General features: G+C 43.9%; 1 protein-coding gene across 1 annotated transcript; it reads right to left on the reverse strand.

The window, feature by feature from the left end:
- Positions 1–7: 7 nt before the first annotated feature.
- nudt6 (nudix (nucleoside diphosphate linked moiety X)-type motif 6) lies at positions 8–18,056 on the reverse strand. Its single transcript, XM_082509819.1, has 5 exons — positions 17,445–18,056; positions 16,504–16,707; positions 3,548–3,603; positions 749–803; positions 8–388 (listed from the first exon to the last, which is right to left on the reverse strand). The coding sequence occupies exons 1-5, from the start codon at positions 17,686–17,688 to the stop codon at positions 9–11; spliced, it is 939 nt and encodes a 312-aa protein (XP_082365945.1). The 5' UTR covers positions 17,689–18,056; the 3' UTR covers position 8.
- Positions 18,057–18,174: the final 118 nt, after the last annotated feature.

An 18,174-nucleotide genomic window follows, 5' to 3' on the forward strand; every position in this document is an offset into this window, starting at 1 on the left:
TGGAGCTCCTATAATTTCAGTATGGGAAGCTGTCTGTAATATAACTGGTAAAACCTCCCAGAGTAAACAGCAGGAAGCTCCTCCATGTTGAGGTCAATCTTATCAAAGCCGTGCTCCAGGCCATGAAGCAGAAGACTGGCTAAGCGAGAGGTGATGGGCGTGGTCTCGCTGGTTTTGGCCAGCTCGCTGATGTCCAGCCACTCGCAGCGTAGACACTCCTGAGTGCAGAAGTTGATCTCGTAGGTTAGCGGGCTCAGCCGGCAGATGATGTACATGTCAGACATGCCGAAGGCACCGGGGTGGTTGTGCTGCTGCCGGATACTTAGCAGAGATCTGAACTCGGAGCGAACACCAGTTTCCTCAAACACTTCACGAACAGCAGTCGTACCTGAGAAAGATTTATTTAACATTTATACATGGAGGCATTTAAAAGACTTTGATCTAGGAACGATGATCCAATTCCACTGTCAGTATTACCTTGCAGATGGCGTTAAGAAGGGAAAAAGGAAAATACACATATATTTTTGAACATTTGATGCTGCTTTTCGGGTTGGGTCATGTACATAATTTTAAAGCTGCTTTTTAAAAGAAAAGGTGAATTTGAAGAATTTGCATATATATCATGTGCCTTATTTTGTATAGTTCAAATGAATGTATATGTATCATCTTTAAGTATAATGTTACACTCCAAAGAATTTAGCTACATGTACTGTATTAGTTCTTTTGCTCTGTTGAGCGTGACACTCACCAATATTTTCTCCTGGATCAGACAAACCACCGGGAAACTTCCAAGCATTCTTTGTCTGAAATTCCAGAGCAAAGTTCAAATTTAACTTCAATTGTGATATATGGCACTGCTGTAAATGTATCTTAGATAATTATCAACATGTACACTGCAACAAGGTCTATTTCAGTCTTAGTCTAAAGTCACTTAATAATGCCACATTTTGTTTCCTCTGTTAGAAAATGACCATGGATCAAGCTGTAATAATGAGATGAGAAATGCTCCAGTCTGAGCATCCTTTCATGTTATGTTTTAGATTTATTTCCTCACTCTGGAGACTTTTACATTTGCTGTGGTGAAGTATGTCTTCCACAACTGTTTCACCACTTACCTTTGATATTTAATGACAGTATGCTGCTGGTTAAATTATGATGTCTGTGTATATATATTTTTGTAGTTACTTAAAGAATGTGCTGCGCTTTTTTTCCCTTGCAGATCCTCTCTTTGTGAGGAACACAAATGCACTACGGCATTTATTTTCATGTATTGTAAACCAAATGCTATATTTTTGGAACGGTTTCTAAAGTGTGCTGGTAGAAAGAAATAAAGAGACTTTGTGTAACAATAATTGTTGAGGTTCTTAAAAAGTCGAGCGTCTCTCTCTTCCCCACAGAAGGACACGCAGCGGAATGTAAAATCATTCCAAAGAAGTGCTGTAAGAATGCTGACCGTACGCAATCTGTTCACACTAAATCTACCGAGAAATGCTGCGTAAATGTCATTGCATGATGGTTAAACACTCTTACCATTACCTCATTCAGCTCCCTGATGGATATAATTACCTTGAGCCCACTGGGAATATGTAAGTTGTCCTGCAAGAGTGATAAAGTTTGGTTTCTTTTCAGGAAGTTCATAACCCTTAGCATGCTCTGAACAGACTCGGCCTGTAAGGAACTTTCTACTGCCAAAGGGCCTGACTGTTATAAAGCTCGTTTCCAGTAAACAGCTCGATAGGGAGGAGGAAAGAAGGAGGAGGAGCAGGGGAAGAGGAGATAGAAGACTCTCTACACTTCCAGGCCACTAACTGCTCGTCTCTGCTTTGGGACAAAATACATTACATGCTCCCATGACTGTAGACTGGTGCACATGTTAGATGTAAGCAAAATCTGTCATTTATAATGCAACATATGGATATGTTAAGATCTGTTTCTTAACTTAAAAGAAATGTTTTAAATATAATATTTGTACCTATACCTCAGTATAATAACTGGGTTAATAAATCTGGATCTTGCATACATAGGTCAAACCTCTTGGATCAGGACTGCAATAGTTTCTGTTGGGTTTGGCACTGATCACTTCTTTTATTTCTAGCAGACATTTGAGAGATGTTTTTTGCATGTAGAGGTCCAGCCTTTTGCCACTTTGCTTTGACAGTGAACAATGGTACATGTGTTGCAGTTAATGTTTGTGGAACAAACATGCTCATGTGCTGGTTTTGTGGCATGCCAGCACAGGTAATACTGACATTATCTGCAAAGCTGCTGAAAATGTCAAAATATATAGTAGATAGTAGTGAAAAAACAGAAACTCTAATGTCACCTAATTGTTTCTGTATTACTTAATTACTTCACAGAGGACTTCATCAGGAGGAAAACTGATAGCACTTTTTATCTGTCTAACATATAATATGATATGTTATCAAATAGAAACAGGCGGCTTTGCATTTTGCAGCCGTTTTCTGCTCATTACAGAGAAACTACTACAGATGTTTCCATTTAATAATCCAGACATTACATATAATATTTACAGTATTGCTTTTAAACAAATTAGAATGCTCGGAACCTAATGTAGGATTAATTCAAGCATTATAATATAGTAATACTATCCAAATATGCCTAAACATCAGTCAATATTACATTTTTACGATGAGATTATTACAGTTTAAACTCTCTATATACATTCTCGTTTCTGCCTTGTTACCCTACTGTTACCACTGAGCTGTAATAAGATGCTACCAGAAAACTCTAAATTGGCAAAAATGTATGCCATCGACTTTTTCCAATGCCATCCAGTGGCCTGAATAGGAGTCTTTGCTGGGCCGCTTTTGGGCCCAGGACCTTATATTTGACAATCTTAATGTATGAACCTGTCTCTATTAATTACAAGGAAAATACCACAGACTGTAATAAAAGATGTACACAGCCACCATAATGTCAGACTTTGGTTTGAAACCTTAAGTTCAGGAAGTTGGCTGTTGCTGTCCTGCATTTCATTTTGGTTTCTTTTTAACTGACCATGATGGTTACATAGTATGCTCAAGATCAAAACTACCTGACATCAGATTTTCCACTAGTTTAGGCTGCTTATTTGAAAAGGTCTTAACATCTTATAAAGGACATCTTATGAGAGTAACAGTTCCCAAATGACATCAACATTACACAATCACTTTTCAAAATTGCCAGCAATCTTGTTTGGGCTGACCGAAAATGCAAACAAAGCTGTGTCGAAGAGGATTCAAAAGAGGCCTGTTGTAAGTTAACTTCAAAACACCATGAGCACTACAGCAGGGCTCTGTGAGAGCTTACAGACGCACACAGAACTGTTTGAGTGCATTCAACTCATGTAAACATCATGTTTGCTTGAGGTCAGCTAATTTTGTGTTGAGCTATGTTAAGTGTGAATGGATTTCCAGCCAAGGTTTGAGTCAACAGAGGCCCAAGTTACTAAATAAACAAATACAAAGACAGATCAGCTTTTAGGAGGATATAAGATGTGTAGATATAAGGTGTATAGCGCATTTAAATAATAAAGTCAAACAGATACCTTATTTCTGTCTTGGACAACAAGGACCTTTCCACTGGACTCATCAACAACTGCACCTGGACAAAACAATCAGTCAGACATTAATTTTATATATTATTCAAGCACCTGTGTCCCTATATGCTGGTTCACATTTTGCATATAAATCGTAATAATTTTAAGCAAAATGTGGTGGTAGACTGGCACAAAACCAATCATTTGGTTGGACACATAACACATGCATCATGTGGTGAAGAAGGCCGCTGTCAGGTTTCAGAAGATGACGACTGATTTGTTCGTTTTCTGTTTTGCTTCAAATCTCTGACCTACAAATACATCAAGATGGTAACAGTCTGGGCTGCTGAGCTGGACAAGCTTGAAGATTTGAGTAATTTGGTGAACTAAAACTGTAATGACTTGAGGTGGTTGGCACTGTTGGCTCAAAGCAAGGAGGTTCTGGGATTAAATCCAGTCCAGGGCCTTTCTGTGTGTTTGCATGTTCTGCCATGTGTTCCTTCAGTGTACTCCAACATGCCACAGTTCAAGGACATGCGTGGGGCTAGATTAATTTGTGACTCTTAACACTGACTGTATGCGATCTGCTTGTCTGTCACTATGTGTTAGCCCTGTGATAGATTGGCAACTTGTCTACAGTGTACCCTGCCGCTCCACCTGTAACATCTACATTAGGCTTGAGGCGCTCCTGTAAACTTGAATTGAATAAGTGGAAAAAAATGGATGGATGGCAAACTGTAAAGGTAATTATCCTAAAGGAATTTACAGTATGCACTGACATTATTGAGGTCCCACACTGCAAACATCTAAATCAGTCTATAGCCACAGATCAGGACCCACAATTATACTGAATTACATCCAGTAATGTAGTGACAAGATAAAGAAACATATCACAAGCTTTGCTGCAGAGAACAATTGTTCGGGGCAAGACAGTAATAACATGCTAGTCATCTCTTGTGTCTAGTTTAGCAGCAATTTAAAAAACAATAAAAAAGAATAATAAAAATAAACTGTAACATGTTCTATTTACAGTATAAAAAATGTAAACTGTGTTTGACAAAAAACTGCAATAGCATTATTTTGATATATTTACGTTGTGTTTACGTCATTAGCTATAAAAGATCAATATAACGTCGCCCAAAAAGTGGTTACTTTGCAACTTTAGAGCTTTAGATTTGTCACAATGTAACCAGTTGGTAATTTTATTAAATTACCAAATTATGATGTAATTTTTTGAATGGTTAGTCTACAGTGTAGCTGCTGGTTTAGTGGCCAGTTAAAGAAAAACAAAACAACCAACAACTCTGAATAACACTTTTTTTTTTTCAAAAAATGATGACAGTACCAAATACAGCAAATTTACAGGGCAGAAAGCCTTATGAGGAACACCTGTCAGACACAAGGATTGATGCGATCTATTGATAATGTATAAAATCTTGACATCAGCTGATTACTCATCGGCACTAAATTTAAAGTAATACTAGCCATACATATAGAATATCTCCTGAAAACAACAAATTTTAATGAACTGCAAATCTTCTAAATGAACAAGACCAAGACTCAGACAATTTCCAAAAACACAAGGTTAACTAAAAATTGTTTCTGTGGAACAGCAAATTGCTTTACTTTCTACAGTTACAAAGTCTGAGTGACTCAGCTGAGAAATTTGTGGACATCCGACTTCAACATTTACAGTTTTTCTCTGATGTTTCTCAGCAGCTAGTGACTAAGCAAGGCAGTTATGCGCTGCTGACAGTTGAGGAGGAGGAGGAAAAATGAGCCACTTTCTTTTCCGGTTGCTCTGTCTGACCGACCAAGACAAGCCTCCTCAAATGAATATCACAGATGCGTAAAGAGGGATGTGTCTTGCTAAAGGCTTGACTTGGACTTCCAAGTGGAAATTGATGTCATCCCCAGTCCCTGTGCCATATGGCGCAGGAGGAGGCCTGGTTTCTGCTAAAGGAGGCTATCATTATTTAGCCCTCAGTCCAAGAAATAAAATGGTCATGAGGAGCGGGGAGCAAGAATTACAGTACGAGACAAAAAAACCCCCTGTGGATTCAATAGAAAAAACTGTTTATCACTTAATTGTATAGTTAAACTTTGAGCCACTTACTTCATATTTCACACATTTTTGTCTACTGTCTACTACTCTTTGGTATCGCAAACAATTACAGGTTCATGCTCTTATCTTTACATTATGAGGTCATTATGAATCTGAGCTTCAAGCCCACTAAGTTTTAAATATAAAACAGTTGGCAAGCGTCTTCAAACTGTATCCTGGAACCAAGGAGGAAAAAGCAGGAGAAATAACTAAGAAGAGGAAGAAGGAAAGAGTAACAAGACAATCACCCAGCATTGTTGTTTACTTGTGATTACCTCTTCTACAGATAAAACTTGGCATCAATGTTAATGTAAAATAATGCTTGATTCAGGTTGGTGCCGCTGTAGCGATTGATTAGGGAGAATCAAATTCCCTTCCCAATGGAAATTAAAAAAATACTTACAAATATGAAATAAAAACATATATTGAAGAGTGGCAGTTAATTTGAGCCCTATAAGTGTTTTTCCACTGCATCACAGAGACATGGAAATTAGTTTACCTGGACCACTGAAAAAAGGCTCTGCTAAGTGTGCTGAACAAAGTGAATTTCCTAGCTTAAATAAAAAGGAACTGAAACCTCTGCCTAAATAACAAGCTACAAAATGAAGAGACTACTACAGGTTTAGAGGAGACACTAAAGTGTCCCTGCCCACCTTTGTAGTTATCTTAGAGATTTAATCAAAGGCTCTGCAATGTGAAAAACAGTTGTGTTTTTCCCAGTAACTTTCACTCTTTTGTTTTTTGTTAGGGGTCAAAGCCAAGGCCATTATGACTTTCAAATAACTTCTGACATTAATTGACAGTGTTATTAGTGAGTACTGTTTTGGGGTACTGGCCAAAACTACGATAAGAACCAGTTGTGAAAAATAACCTTTTTACTCTCTTATTGGGTAAAATCTGAGTCTGGCAGGACATCAGGCGTATGGATGACAGAGGATTTAATGGATGACTGCTTTCCAATCACGAGTTATACTTTTGGCCCTATTGCTGTATCTTTGTGAAAATAATCAAGAGCCACAGTCAGCACACACATAAGGAAACTGGAATCTAAACAGCTGTGTATTTCAGATTCCTGAACCCAGTTTCATCATCAAACAAATCTGGCATCTAAAAAAGGGAGTTTCTGGTCCCCATTCCTCAGAAAGATGCTCTGGACATGTTCTGACATGCTTTAAGTGCATCTACTCTTTGGTAAAGGTATGAATGGCACTCTGCCCTCTGCTGGACAATCACAAAGTTAGCACTTGGGCTGAGCAACTCCTTTTCCTGTTGATCGTCTCTTCACTGTCAGTCCTGAGTGAATTTCCATTTGCGTAAGTGAAATGAGCCAGAGTTAAAAAATGCAAATCCCAAATGACAAACAAGCTTTTATCCATTTAAAGATGATAACAAACTACTGGTGTTTTGTGTTAGCACCAAATGTAGGTCACAGTTTACTCCAGCTTTAGCTGTTTAAAAGTGATTTAAAAGTGACAGCAGAATACAGTTTGATTTTTCAACACTTTTACATCTTTTGTCACATCTGACAGATTCTGTCACACAACCACTCGCAACACGCAAGGCACTCATCATATTAGGAAACAAATGCGGAGGGCAGTTGTCATCGCTGATGGGTTTACATAGACTTTGTGTCCATAACAATTGTCATTTGGTCTAATGTGCTCGGCTCAATCATCCACAGATGAGATTCTCTCTTTCACAGCACAAACTCTTTCCACTGAGAGGTTGATGTAAAAACTACCAGGAGGCGACAAGATATGATCAAATAGTTCAGCAGCTTTACTCAGAAAACCTAAAAAATTTTATTTATTTAAATGTGTACACTTCTGGATTGGTTCCAGCTCTACGGCTATTTTGTTTAATGACCCTCGCAAGTATCATCCAGATCACTTGTTCTTGGACATCTGCCACGGACCTCAGACTTGTACAGAGAGAATCAAGGGTTATGCATTCTGAATTCATTCCACAGGGTCAGATGTCCCGATGGAGTTCTGCCTGAAGGAGAACATTTGACAGAAATAACCAGAACTTTGCTGAATTTCATTGTGCAATCCAGCACTGGCATATAACAATGAAAACAAGGGGTTTTTTTTGGCAACAAACACCTGTTCTACTTGCCCAGTTTGACTCACTGCAACTTGTCCTTTTCCCTAAAAGGCAATTCAGGGAAATTCATACTGGAGAAGATACAGTACACACTGTGGACGCAAACGTTCAAGTAGACAGAACAAAACTTGAGGTTACTCTATTCCGTAACCCCCGTTCTCATTGGCTAGCAGTCATGACACTTGCATCAGGGAGGGTCCACCCTCCTCCCTATAAAAGGGTGTGATGCAGCATCACCCGTCATTCAAGATAAATTCACCTCTTCCTCACTTCGTGCAAGGAGGGTGACCTTGTGAGACACCTCACACATGTTATCAGAGAATGGGGGTTACCCACCTCTCAATTTTAAATACACTTAGTCATTGAGGGTTAGCAGGAGGGACTATGCGCTTACCTGCTGCTCCTTGGCAGGTAGCTCCATGCCCTCCTGGGTTTTAATTGCACCTTAGAACACATATGCATCAACACTACAATGAGCGGGTGGAGGGAGGTTTGGAGTCTTCTCCCACCCCCATTCTCTGCGGCCTGCTGGAGCGGGAGGGCTAGTAGGAGGAGTTGGCCGTCCGACTGCGGTCTGGGGTGTGGGGCCTCCCTGCTGCTGCGGAGTCGGGGTGGTCTGCCTCTCCCCACCGCAGGGAAAAGGGTAACACCACCTGGGTCTGGGTGCAATTCCCCCCTCCAGGGGCAAGGGTACCTAGACCCGGTTTGTAGAGTACGCTTGGGGAGTGTGATTGTGTGTACAGCGTCTCTTTATGTCTGTCTCCACGTTGGTTGAGTGTGGAGTGAGTGCATATGAGAGCATGAGGGTGGGAATGGATGTTTGTGTCTGTGTGTGCCTGTATGTCTGTGTCTATATGTCAGGTTGGGTATCAGACGCCACCTCTCTGGGGACACCTCAGGCCCTCCAAGGTTTGGAGGCCTATCTCCACCCACCACCACTTCCCCTGCCGGTGGCGGACTCCCTCAGGTGTCGGTGTGTTGGTGGTTCTTTGTGTCTGGGGGTGGGCGTCCGGGTACACACCGGCTCACTCCTTGGCGGCCGCTTGTCGGGGCCTGGGGCCTGGGGCTCGCTCGGGCCCCTTTGGAGGTGGGGTGCCCCCGGCCTCTCGGCCTAGGGCTCGGTCACTCAGGCGCAGCTGGGGGCCGGCGGAGCTCACGGGCGCGTCACTGCAACTCCCCCTGACTTCTGCTCCGCGGCTGCTGGGCGAGCCCTCATCTGGGACTCTCCTCAGCTCTTACTGGGACAGTGGCGCGGCTGCCCCTCTGTTGGTCTTCCATGGTCTCTTGTGTTCTGGGGGCCTCTGGATGTCTGGAGTTTTGATCTCCTCCATACCCGCTTCACACCCTGGAGGACGGGGCTGTGGCCCCCCCACACTCCCTAGCAGATCATTACATGGAGAAACCTTTGGAATGCAAGCATGCTGATCCACACAGGTATGCACACATGGGTATTCACAGACGCGGACTAAAGCTTTCTTGGCTGCTGCCTCAAAGCACACTGTGCGCTGTCTATCTTGCGTGCTGCACAATATCGTTTATTACTTAGTAAATACTGATATCTATGACTAGCTAGTTTATTGTGATGGTGCTTTGTTTTCTCTATTATTATGTTGCTCTTTGTTGTTTGCTGTCTCCTCTGTTTGTTTGTTTGTTTGTTTGTTTGTTTTTTTTCTCCATACAGGTGACCCAGGAGTTTTTTTTTTTTTTTTTTGTCTCTCTTCCCCCCCCTTCTCACCGTCTCTTCTCCCCTTTGGTTTTCTTTCTTTCTCTCCCCCTCTCTCTCTCATTCATTCCCCCTGTCCTATTTATTAAAAAAAAAAAAAAAAAAAAAAAAAATGACAAAGGATGAACTGAAGCTCTGCCATCACGTAATGTCGCATACTGCTGTTTCTGATGTCATTTAAAAAAAAAAAAAAAAAAAAAAAAAAAAAAGAGAATGGGGGTTACGGAATAGAGTAACCTCAAGTTCTCTTTCAAACATTTGTTTCGGTGTCTCACTATGGGGATATGCAGACTTCCGTATTGCCAGATAAGCCCATCTGAACAACTGACCGCCACCTTAGGAGGTCTCGTGGGGACCCACACAATGTGGGCTAGAGATGGTGCAGTGACAGACCCGTGCTGGAATAAGCCAATTGGATTGCCTCAAAAATCCAGTGGGAAATGCATTGTTTGCTAATGGGCTTCCCAACATGTGGTTTAGGCCAGGAAACAAACAGCTGATCCGACCTCCTGAAAGCCTTTGTTCTCTCTATATAGGTACACAAAGCCCTAACTGGACAGAGAGCATGTAGGTGCTCCTGTTCAGGGGAGGAGACAGGAGGAGGCAAAAAGCTTCTTATTTTATTTTTATTTTTTTGCCTGTCCCGTTTGGCTCTTTTGCCATCAGAATTATTGTCTAAAGGCGAAGAAAGATGCCCAACGGATTTACTTTACCAAATTGACCATCCCAGCCTTGCCGTAATGGTCCATTTGATTCACCTTTTATTGTTTATTTTATTTTCACTTGCTGAATACGGGACAGACTTGACTGGGGGAAAGAAGGGGAGAAAGAAAGAGGGAAAGAGAAACAGCTGAAAAGGGGGACGGGGGAGAAGGGCAAAAAACAAAAACCAACAGAATAAGCAGAGAAAAAAAATGCATATATCGATCACCTGGATCACCCCTGAGAAAGAAAAAAGAAAACAAGCAGAAGAAAACGAGAGTAATAGAATAAACAACATCACGATGATATATGGGAATATGACAGTAAATACTAAATATTAAACATTATTGTGCAGCACATAAGATCAACAGAACACAGTGTGCTTTGAGGTAGGAGCCAAAAAGGGTGTAGTTTGTGGGTGTGATCACCCGTGTGTACACCTGTGAGCATGGACGCGCTTGTTTTTTTAAAAGGTTCCTTCATGTAATAATCTGCTAGAGGGTGTGGGGGGGGGCCACAGCCCCGTCCTCCAGGGCGTGAAGCAGGTATGGAGGAGATCAAAACTCCAGACATCCAGAGGCCCTCAGAACACAAGAGACCAAGGAAGACCAACAGAGGGGCAGCCGCGCCACTGTCCCAGAAAGAGCTGAGGAGAGTCCCAGATGAGGGCTCACTCAGCAGCCGCGGAGCAGAAGCCAGGGGGGGTTGCAGTGACGCGCCCGTGAGCTCCGCCAGCAGCCAGCTGTGCCTGAGTGACCGAGCCCCAGGCCGAGAGGCCGGGGGCACCCCACCTCCGAAGTGGCCCGAGCGAGCCCCAGGCTCCAGGCCCCGATAAGCGGCCGCCAAGGAGTGAGCCGGTGTGTACCTGGACGCCCACCCCCGGACACAAAGAACCACCAACGCACCAATGTCTGAGGGAGTCCGCCACCGGCAGGGGAAGTGGTGGTGGGGGGAGATAGGCCTCCAAACCTTGGAGGGCCTGAGATGTCCCCAGAGAGGTGGCGTCTGATACCCAACCTGACATATAGACACAGACATACAGGCACACACAGATACAAACATCCATTCCCACCCTCATGCTCTCATATGCACTCACTCCACACTCAACCAACGTGGAGACAGACATAAAGAGACGCTGTACACACGATCACACTCCCCAAGCTTACTCTACGAACCGGGTCTAGGTACCCTTGCCCCTGGAGGGGGGAAATGCACCCAGACCCAGGTGGTGTTACCCTTTTCCCTGCGGTGGGGAGAAGCAGACCGCCCCAACTCCGCAGCAGCAGGGAGGCCCCACATTCCAGACCCCAGTCCGACGGCCAACTCCTCCTCCTAGCCCCCCCGCTCCAGCAGGCCGCAGAGAACGGGGGTGAGAGAAGACTCCAAACCTCCCTCCACCCGCTCATTTTAGTGTTGATGCATGTGTGTTCTAAGGTGCATTTAAAACCCAGGAGGGCAAAAAGCTTCCAGCTCCAATGGGGTGGATTGGAGATGAGGATTTTTGGGCACAAAGGCCCCCAGCACATGTGGGGACAAGAGATTTAGACACCGGGTGGAGCCGTTGTTCCCCTTTCATAAAACGGTAAACTAGTTGGTGATGGCTCACTGGGCCATCCACGAAGCCCACATGACAGGCTGAAATGGCAGCTAGATATACTTTAATTGTGGAAAAGTATCTAACAATTCCTGGAGAAAGGAGAGAATTGTTGTCACAGAGCACTGAAAGGAGAGAGTGTGAGACTTTCCACACCACTCCTCAAATACCCTCCACTTGTTCTCATACAATGATCTTGTGGAGGGGCATCTAGCACTGTGAATAGTGGTTATAACACCCTGGGGGGAGTCCTGCCATCCTCAGATTCAACCTCTCACAGGCCAAGCCACAGAGCGAGGTGCTCGGGGTGAGGGTGAAAACTCTCCCCCCTGGCTTGGGAGACTAGGACTCGTCGGAGATGGAGAGGAAAGAGTTTGCTCCACAAAAGGGGCATAATCTCCGCTAACCAATGGGACCTCGTCCACCTTGGGGCAATCAATATCATTGTTAGCCCTCTCTCTTTCACTCTGGTTAGAGTGTGAGAAATTAAAGAAAGTGTCTCAGTGCTAGAAACGCTGCTATCAATTCTAACCAGTTTATATGAGCAGCCCTCTGTCGTGAGTCCCAGTTGTCGCTCACTTTTTACTCTGTCCACAGAGAGACACACTCTGTACAAGGAGTTTAGAGCTATTCCTATGAAAGAGATGGCCTGAGCTGGCTGCGGGACACTCTTTTCATAGTTTATGGTGAAACCCAGAGCCATCAGGTGATCCACTGTCAACCTGGTACGCTCTCTTCCCATTATGGGAGACCAAATGGCACAACCTGGTTCTCATACATTCTGCCCTGAAACGCAAATCTCAGGAATTTTCTGTGAGGCGGGTAAATAGGGATGTGAAAATATGCGTCCTTCAGGTTTATTGATGTAAACCAATCGCCTGGGTGCACTACATGCGGCAGAGTGGTGGTTGTCAACATCCTGAATTTGTATGACCTCAGATGCTGATAGGTCCAGTATCGGATGTAGTCCCCCTCCATTCTTGGGCACGAGAAAATGCTTTGAGTAAAAGCTTCATTACCTCTGGTCCTCGGGTATTTCTTGTACTGCACCCTTTGATAGCAAGGTAGTTATTTCTTCTTGCAGAATCCTGGCTGATTCGCCTTTTGCAAGAGAGAAAATCACTCTGTGAAATCTGGGAGGGGTGGTTGGGAATTACAAATGGTAGCCTCGCTCTAATGTTCTCACAACCCACTCTGACACAGCAAGAGCTCGCCATCTCTCTATTCTTGCTGACAGGGGCCCCAAAGTCAGGCACTCCAAAGTACATGGGACTTTGGCTCCCTCTTGTGGCAGAAACTGGTCCTGTAGCCCAGACCCGAAAGTGCATGCACAGGTGGCCCGTGCTTGACCAGCGTTCATGGGACCGGACACCACTTAGGAAATCGACCCTGGTGGTGCCTGGGGGTGTGAAGGCATTATGTTTTTCAACATATTTTCTGTGTTTTTCACACATTTTTCCTGTGCCCTTGGCAACATGCCTGGATGCAGGGGGTGAGTTTTTAATAAACAGTGTGCTTTTGTGAGACTGTGACACGCTTGACTCAGCTGAACAGTGTCTCGTCTCTTTGTTGGAATGTGCTCTGCGGGATCCAAATCGAGTCCCAGGCGCTGGAAGACGGAGGCAGAACACACTTCTCCATACTGAGTCCTGAAGTGAACTTGGAGCCCGGGCTGGTCCGGCTCCGATCTCCCTGTGGGGAGATGTTAGGCAGTTTGCTTCTTCTTGTGGTCTGACTGCTTGGCTGGTGGTGGGGCACCCTGAGCGGCACCAGGTGGGACGTGTTTCCTAGGCCAGTAGGTCTTAGGGTTCTGCGATCCTAGGGGACACTGGGCCGCAACCTGTGGAGCTGGGCGGCAAGGGATTTTAAATGTCGGCACGCCGGCTGGACAGCTGGTGACCTGAGCGATCGTAGACGGAGGTGCAGCCTGGGTCTTCCTAGGGAGACACAGCTGCAGGGCCCTTCCCTCTTTCTTTTTTTCCTCACACAATCTTTGCATGGTAGCAACGGTGGTCCCTAAAAAGCCCAGTGGGGTTGATGCTTTCATCCAGAATGTCACGTTTTTCTCTGTCCGAAAGTCCCAACAAGTTCAGCTATCTTGAGAGCTGAGCGCTCTGCCCGCCGCTTGTACTGCTGCTCTAGTAAGGTGGAGACACTGGTCTGTAATGACGCCCAGCTCTTCCCACAGCTTGCTAGCATCGGGGTTCACAGCAGTCTGGTCCTGGAGCTCTGCCGAGTAGGCTAGCAGGAGTGATGAGGTGTTCAATGCCCTCACGGTGGTGGCAACTGATTTATACGCCTTGTCAACCAGGGAGGATTGTAGAAATTCGGTGGAGATGAGAAGCCACCAGATTCTCCACTATGGGAATTTGGTAGATGCCCTTCTCCTTCGTTCCAGCGCAGTCAAATGCCACTACTCCCTGCACGGGGTTGGGTGACAAAAATGGCTTTGCCCAGCAGCGTGTGACCTTGTCCATGCATTCGGGGATAAGTGGCAGTACCTGCTTAGTAGTGCGCTTTGCTTTAGGGAGCCTTTTAACCTTGTACCTTGAGGTGGAGGTCTCCGTTGTCACTGTGGGCCATGGGACTGCCAACTTTTCAGCTGCCTGTTTTGCAAATAGCTCCATACCTGTGTGACTGTGTGCCGGGGTTATCACAATCAGACCTTGTGTCGCAGTATTCTGACCAGAAGGGGCAAAGAAAACGTTGTCATCCTCGTCTGAACAAGATGTTACGATGCTCCCTCAGAGGATTCTATGAGTAGCTCGTCATTATCCTTCAGGGAATCAGACAGCATAGCTTCACAGCTGACCTTAGCACTGTCCACCAGCTGGAGGATGATATCCATCTCGTTGCCCCAGCTGGTACCTGGTGTGGCTGACTCAGTGTGCTCCATCGGTGCGCCAATTGGAGACAGCATTGGGTCCTTCTTCGACAGGCTAGCCTGGTGGGCTAGCCTTCGACAAAGGCAAGCGCAGAGTTTGCCTGAACCCAGTGTGGGCGCTTTGCAGCCCGAGGCACATCACACAAGCCTCATGTGTATCTGAACCTGAGATTGCGCATCTGCAGGGACAAATTCTGGGCAGCGGTTTACAGTCTGCCATATTAAGGAACCTTGGTGTAGCTTGGAATGGCTGGACAGCTAACGCTGATCTTTTTTTTTTTTTTTTTTTTAAATCGGTCGGGTAGCTATGGTGAGCTAGTATGACCTGGCTAGTGTGGTGGCTAGCTCTTGTGGTACTTGGCTTGGTGACCATGTGTAGCAAGGACAGTTAGCTTGGTCAGCTAACTGTTGTGCTAGGTGTGTGATGGCAGCTAACACACTCTCCAATCTGGCTCTGTAGTGAAGAACAGGCAACCGGAAAAGCGAGCCGTACTAGCACCTGGTGACCAAGGTGTTAGCTTGCTCGAGTGGAAAGTTAAGCAGGCACTAACGCTGACAGTCAGGAGAAATGAGGTTTCTAAGAAGCGAGAAGAGGAAATTGAATGACGGGTGACGCTGCGTCACACCCTTTTATAGGGGGGAGGGTGGCACCTCCCTGGCGCAAGCGTCACAAGTGCCAGCCAATGCTGGCTGGAGTAATGCCATAGAGGCTTCTGAGGACAACGCTGAGAGAGTTTTCCCCATAATGAGAAACCGAAACGAATGTTTGAAAGAGAACTTCCACAGAGTGGCCGTAAATGCAGTGATGTGAAAAAATGTCAGCCACCTTCCTGAGATCTTATTTTTTTGCATTTTTGTCACACTTACATGTTTCAAATCATCAAAAAAATGTAATGTTAGACAAAGAAAAAAAGGGCATTTTGAATAAATACAAAATAGTTTTTAATTGATGATTTCATTAGATTGAAATCCACAGCGATGTGAAAGACTCATTGTGAAAGAAAGACTTCTCGCAAATGCTTGATTGCAGTTCTTGTTGTCGAGGGTGACGCAACCAGTTTTTAGCTTTACTTTTTCACATAGCGCCACGTATGTTTGGATAGCTTTTGTCTCTTAATAAATTAAATCATCACTTTACTCGAGTTATCTTTGTCTATCATTATAATTTGTTTCACAGTATGAAACATGTAAGTGTGTAAAATATGTTTTTAAAGAAAAAAAAAACCTTTTTCACAGCACTTTAAAGGTGTAGTGGGCCAACATCCCTCCTGAGATGGGTGGAAGCCTTGTGACCAACAAACAAACGTCTTACCATTGTGCTTGGCAACAAGGATTTCTCCACAAAGCCCTAAGTCATATTTTGCTTGGAGATCAAATACTTATTTTACTCTGTGACATAAAAATCTGTTTACATTTTTTATGTAATTTGTGTTTTTTCATTATTTCTGGCTGATTTTCTGTCTCTCTCCATTAAAATGAAACTACCATAAAACTGAGAGAATGTTCATTTCTTTGTAACTGAGCATACTTACAAATTCAGCAGGGGTCAAATAATTATTACCCACACTTTATCTGTATTTTAGCATATATATTATTACTCTTTGAACCCACTGGTTTGATTGGATAATCTTAACCAAAGGTCCACTTCGTAACTCTCTTATAACTCAGTCTTATGGTTTCCAGTGGGTTCTGGCCCACTGAATCACTTTGCATTTTTGAGACATGTGCTGTAGCCACTGTAGTTTACTGTAATGGTAATAAAAGGACCTCAGGTGAGACTTTTCCTGTAAAAACTGCTTCCAGAGTCAAGAGGAGTTTCCCCCCCCCTAACTTTCAGGGCAGAAATCTCTACCTGCCACTCCAATTTGGTGAGTTGCAAAACCTGGAAGTCTGCTCTCCCCCTCTCCCAGCCAAAGAGCCAGCATGGCGTAGTCGTTTCTGGCATGATGGAAGGTGAAGCCGTGAGCCGAGGCGGCGGCAGCGCATCGACTCAGCGAGATGGGTACTCGAAGCCACACTGCTGCCTTCCCCTCTGCTTTCCACTGAGCTAAAGAATCTGCAGAGTTCAGATACAGTTTAATTTTGTATCTCCCATAAACTATAAAGTACATAAAGAAACAGTTAATATGTTGCAGAAGTGACATAATAAAAAGTGAAAAGCTTTTAAAAGGCATTTGCACCTAATTGAATTGTGAAGACAATCTCAAGAGAGAGATGTGAAAAGATAAAGAGAGAATGACAAACAGCAGACACGTTTCTGGTGGAAGTAGCTTTCATGTGAGTAGAGTTTAAAGATGGACAACTGAAAAACAGCTAACTGGATTAAAGCAGCCACAAAAATAGATAAGGGACATTTTTAATTGCTCATTGAGAGTTTTCATTTTACATTTAAGTAAGATAGCGAGTGCTGGCTCAATGAAAGGGAGAGCTGAAAAAATAAAGAAGAACCATATGAAAACATGTAAACCCCCGAAGATGAACTTTCAGTAATTGCAATGTAATAACAATAGTATCAATGTTTTAAAAGTAATATTGCTTTTGCTCGGAGAAACAACACAGAACATATTTTAAAAACATTTTATACCCCAGACATGCTCCCTTGGCTTAGATGCTATGAGCAATTTAACATTAAATATATAATACCTTATGTACAAACAGTACCGGCCTATTATAGATAACTGTCAGACCACTAGTTAAGACAGGTTGATGATTTAAGAGCTTTTGGGGTAAACAGGATGCGCGCATTGCCTTCCCTCTCCTCCTACACAGCAGCCAGAGTTCAGGGCGACAAACCTTGCAGTAAACCGCTGAATGAGCTCTCGCTGATGTCACCCGGCAGTCCGACCTCAGCCAGGTTCACTGTCACTCCACCGAATCGGTCCACTTTCCCCGTTAAAGCGCTGACCCCGTGGACTTGCTGAAGCTGTGAACAAGTTAAAGTGCAGGAAAAGGCTGTGCGTACGGGAAGAGACATGTTATTACAAAAGCGGCCTCTCGCCAACGGCAAAAGTCTGGCAACAAAGGTACAGCCAGCCATATTACCGTAACACGATAAGTAACCGAATAAAAGCAGAATATATTCAGCTGACAGCCGGTAAACGAGCTGTCTAGTACAGTTGCGTAAACGTCCGTGCAGGAAATTGCATAAATACCGTAATGAACCACTAAAACAGCCCTGACACGTGAACCAAACTCTTTTCGCATTTCTTTTAGATTACTTTAGCTTGGAACGCATGGGTATTGTGTTAAAATTGGCCAAAGAATCTGCCAATTAACCCATGTAATTCTGTAAGTGATCGGCTTTTTTGGCTACAAGCTATTGTTAACTATTGTTAGCTCTTGTTTTGCATTCTCTAACGTGCCATCTGCTGTTCATTAGCTATCAAAAAATCCGGAGCTTCTTGGCTGTTTAGTAGAGCTATGCCGAATTTAAGAATGCACCCAAGCAGTAAGAGCAATAATTTTATTTCTTTCATTTTGTGATTCTACTAGCTTGTAAAATCAAATACGTAAAAGTAAAGAA

The sequence above is a fragment of the Aulonocara stuartgranti genome, assembly GCF_965226115.1.
Source record: "Aulonocara stuartgranti genome assembly, chromosome: 2".
In the NCBI taxonomy this organism is placed as follows: domain Eukaryota; kingdom Metazoa; phylum Chordata; class Actinopteri; order Cichliformes; family Cichlidae; genus Aulonocara; species Aulonocara stuartgranti.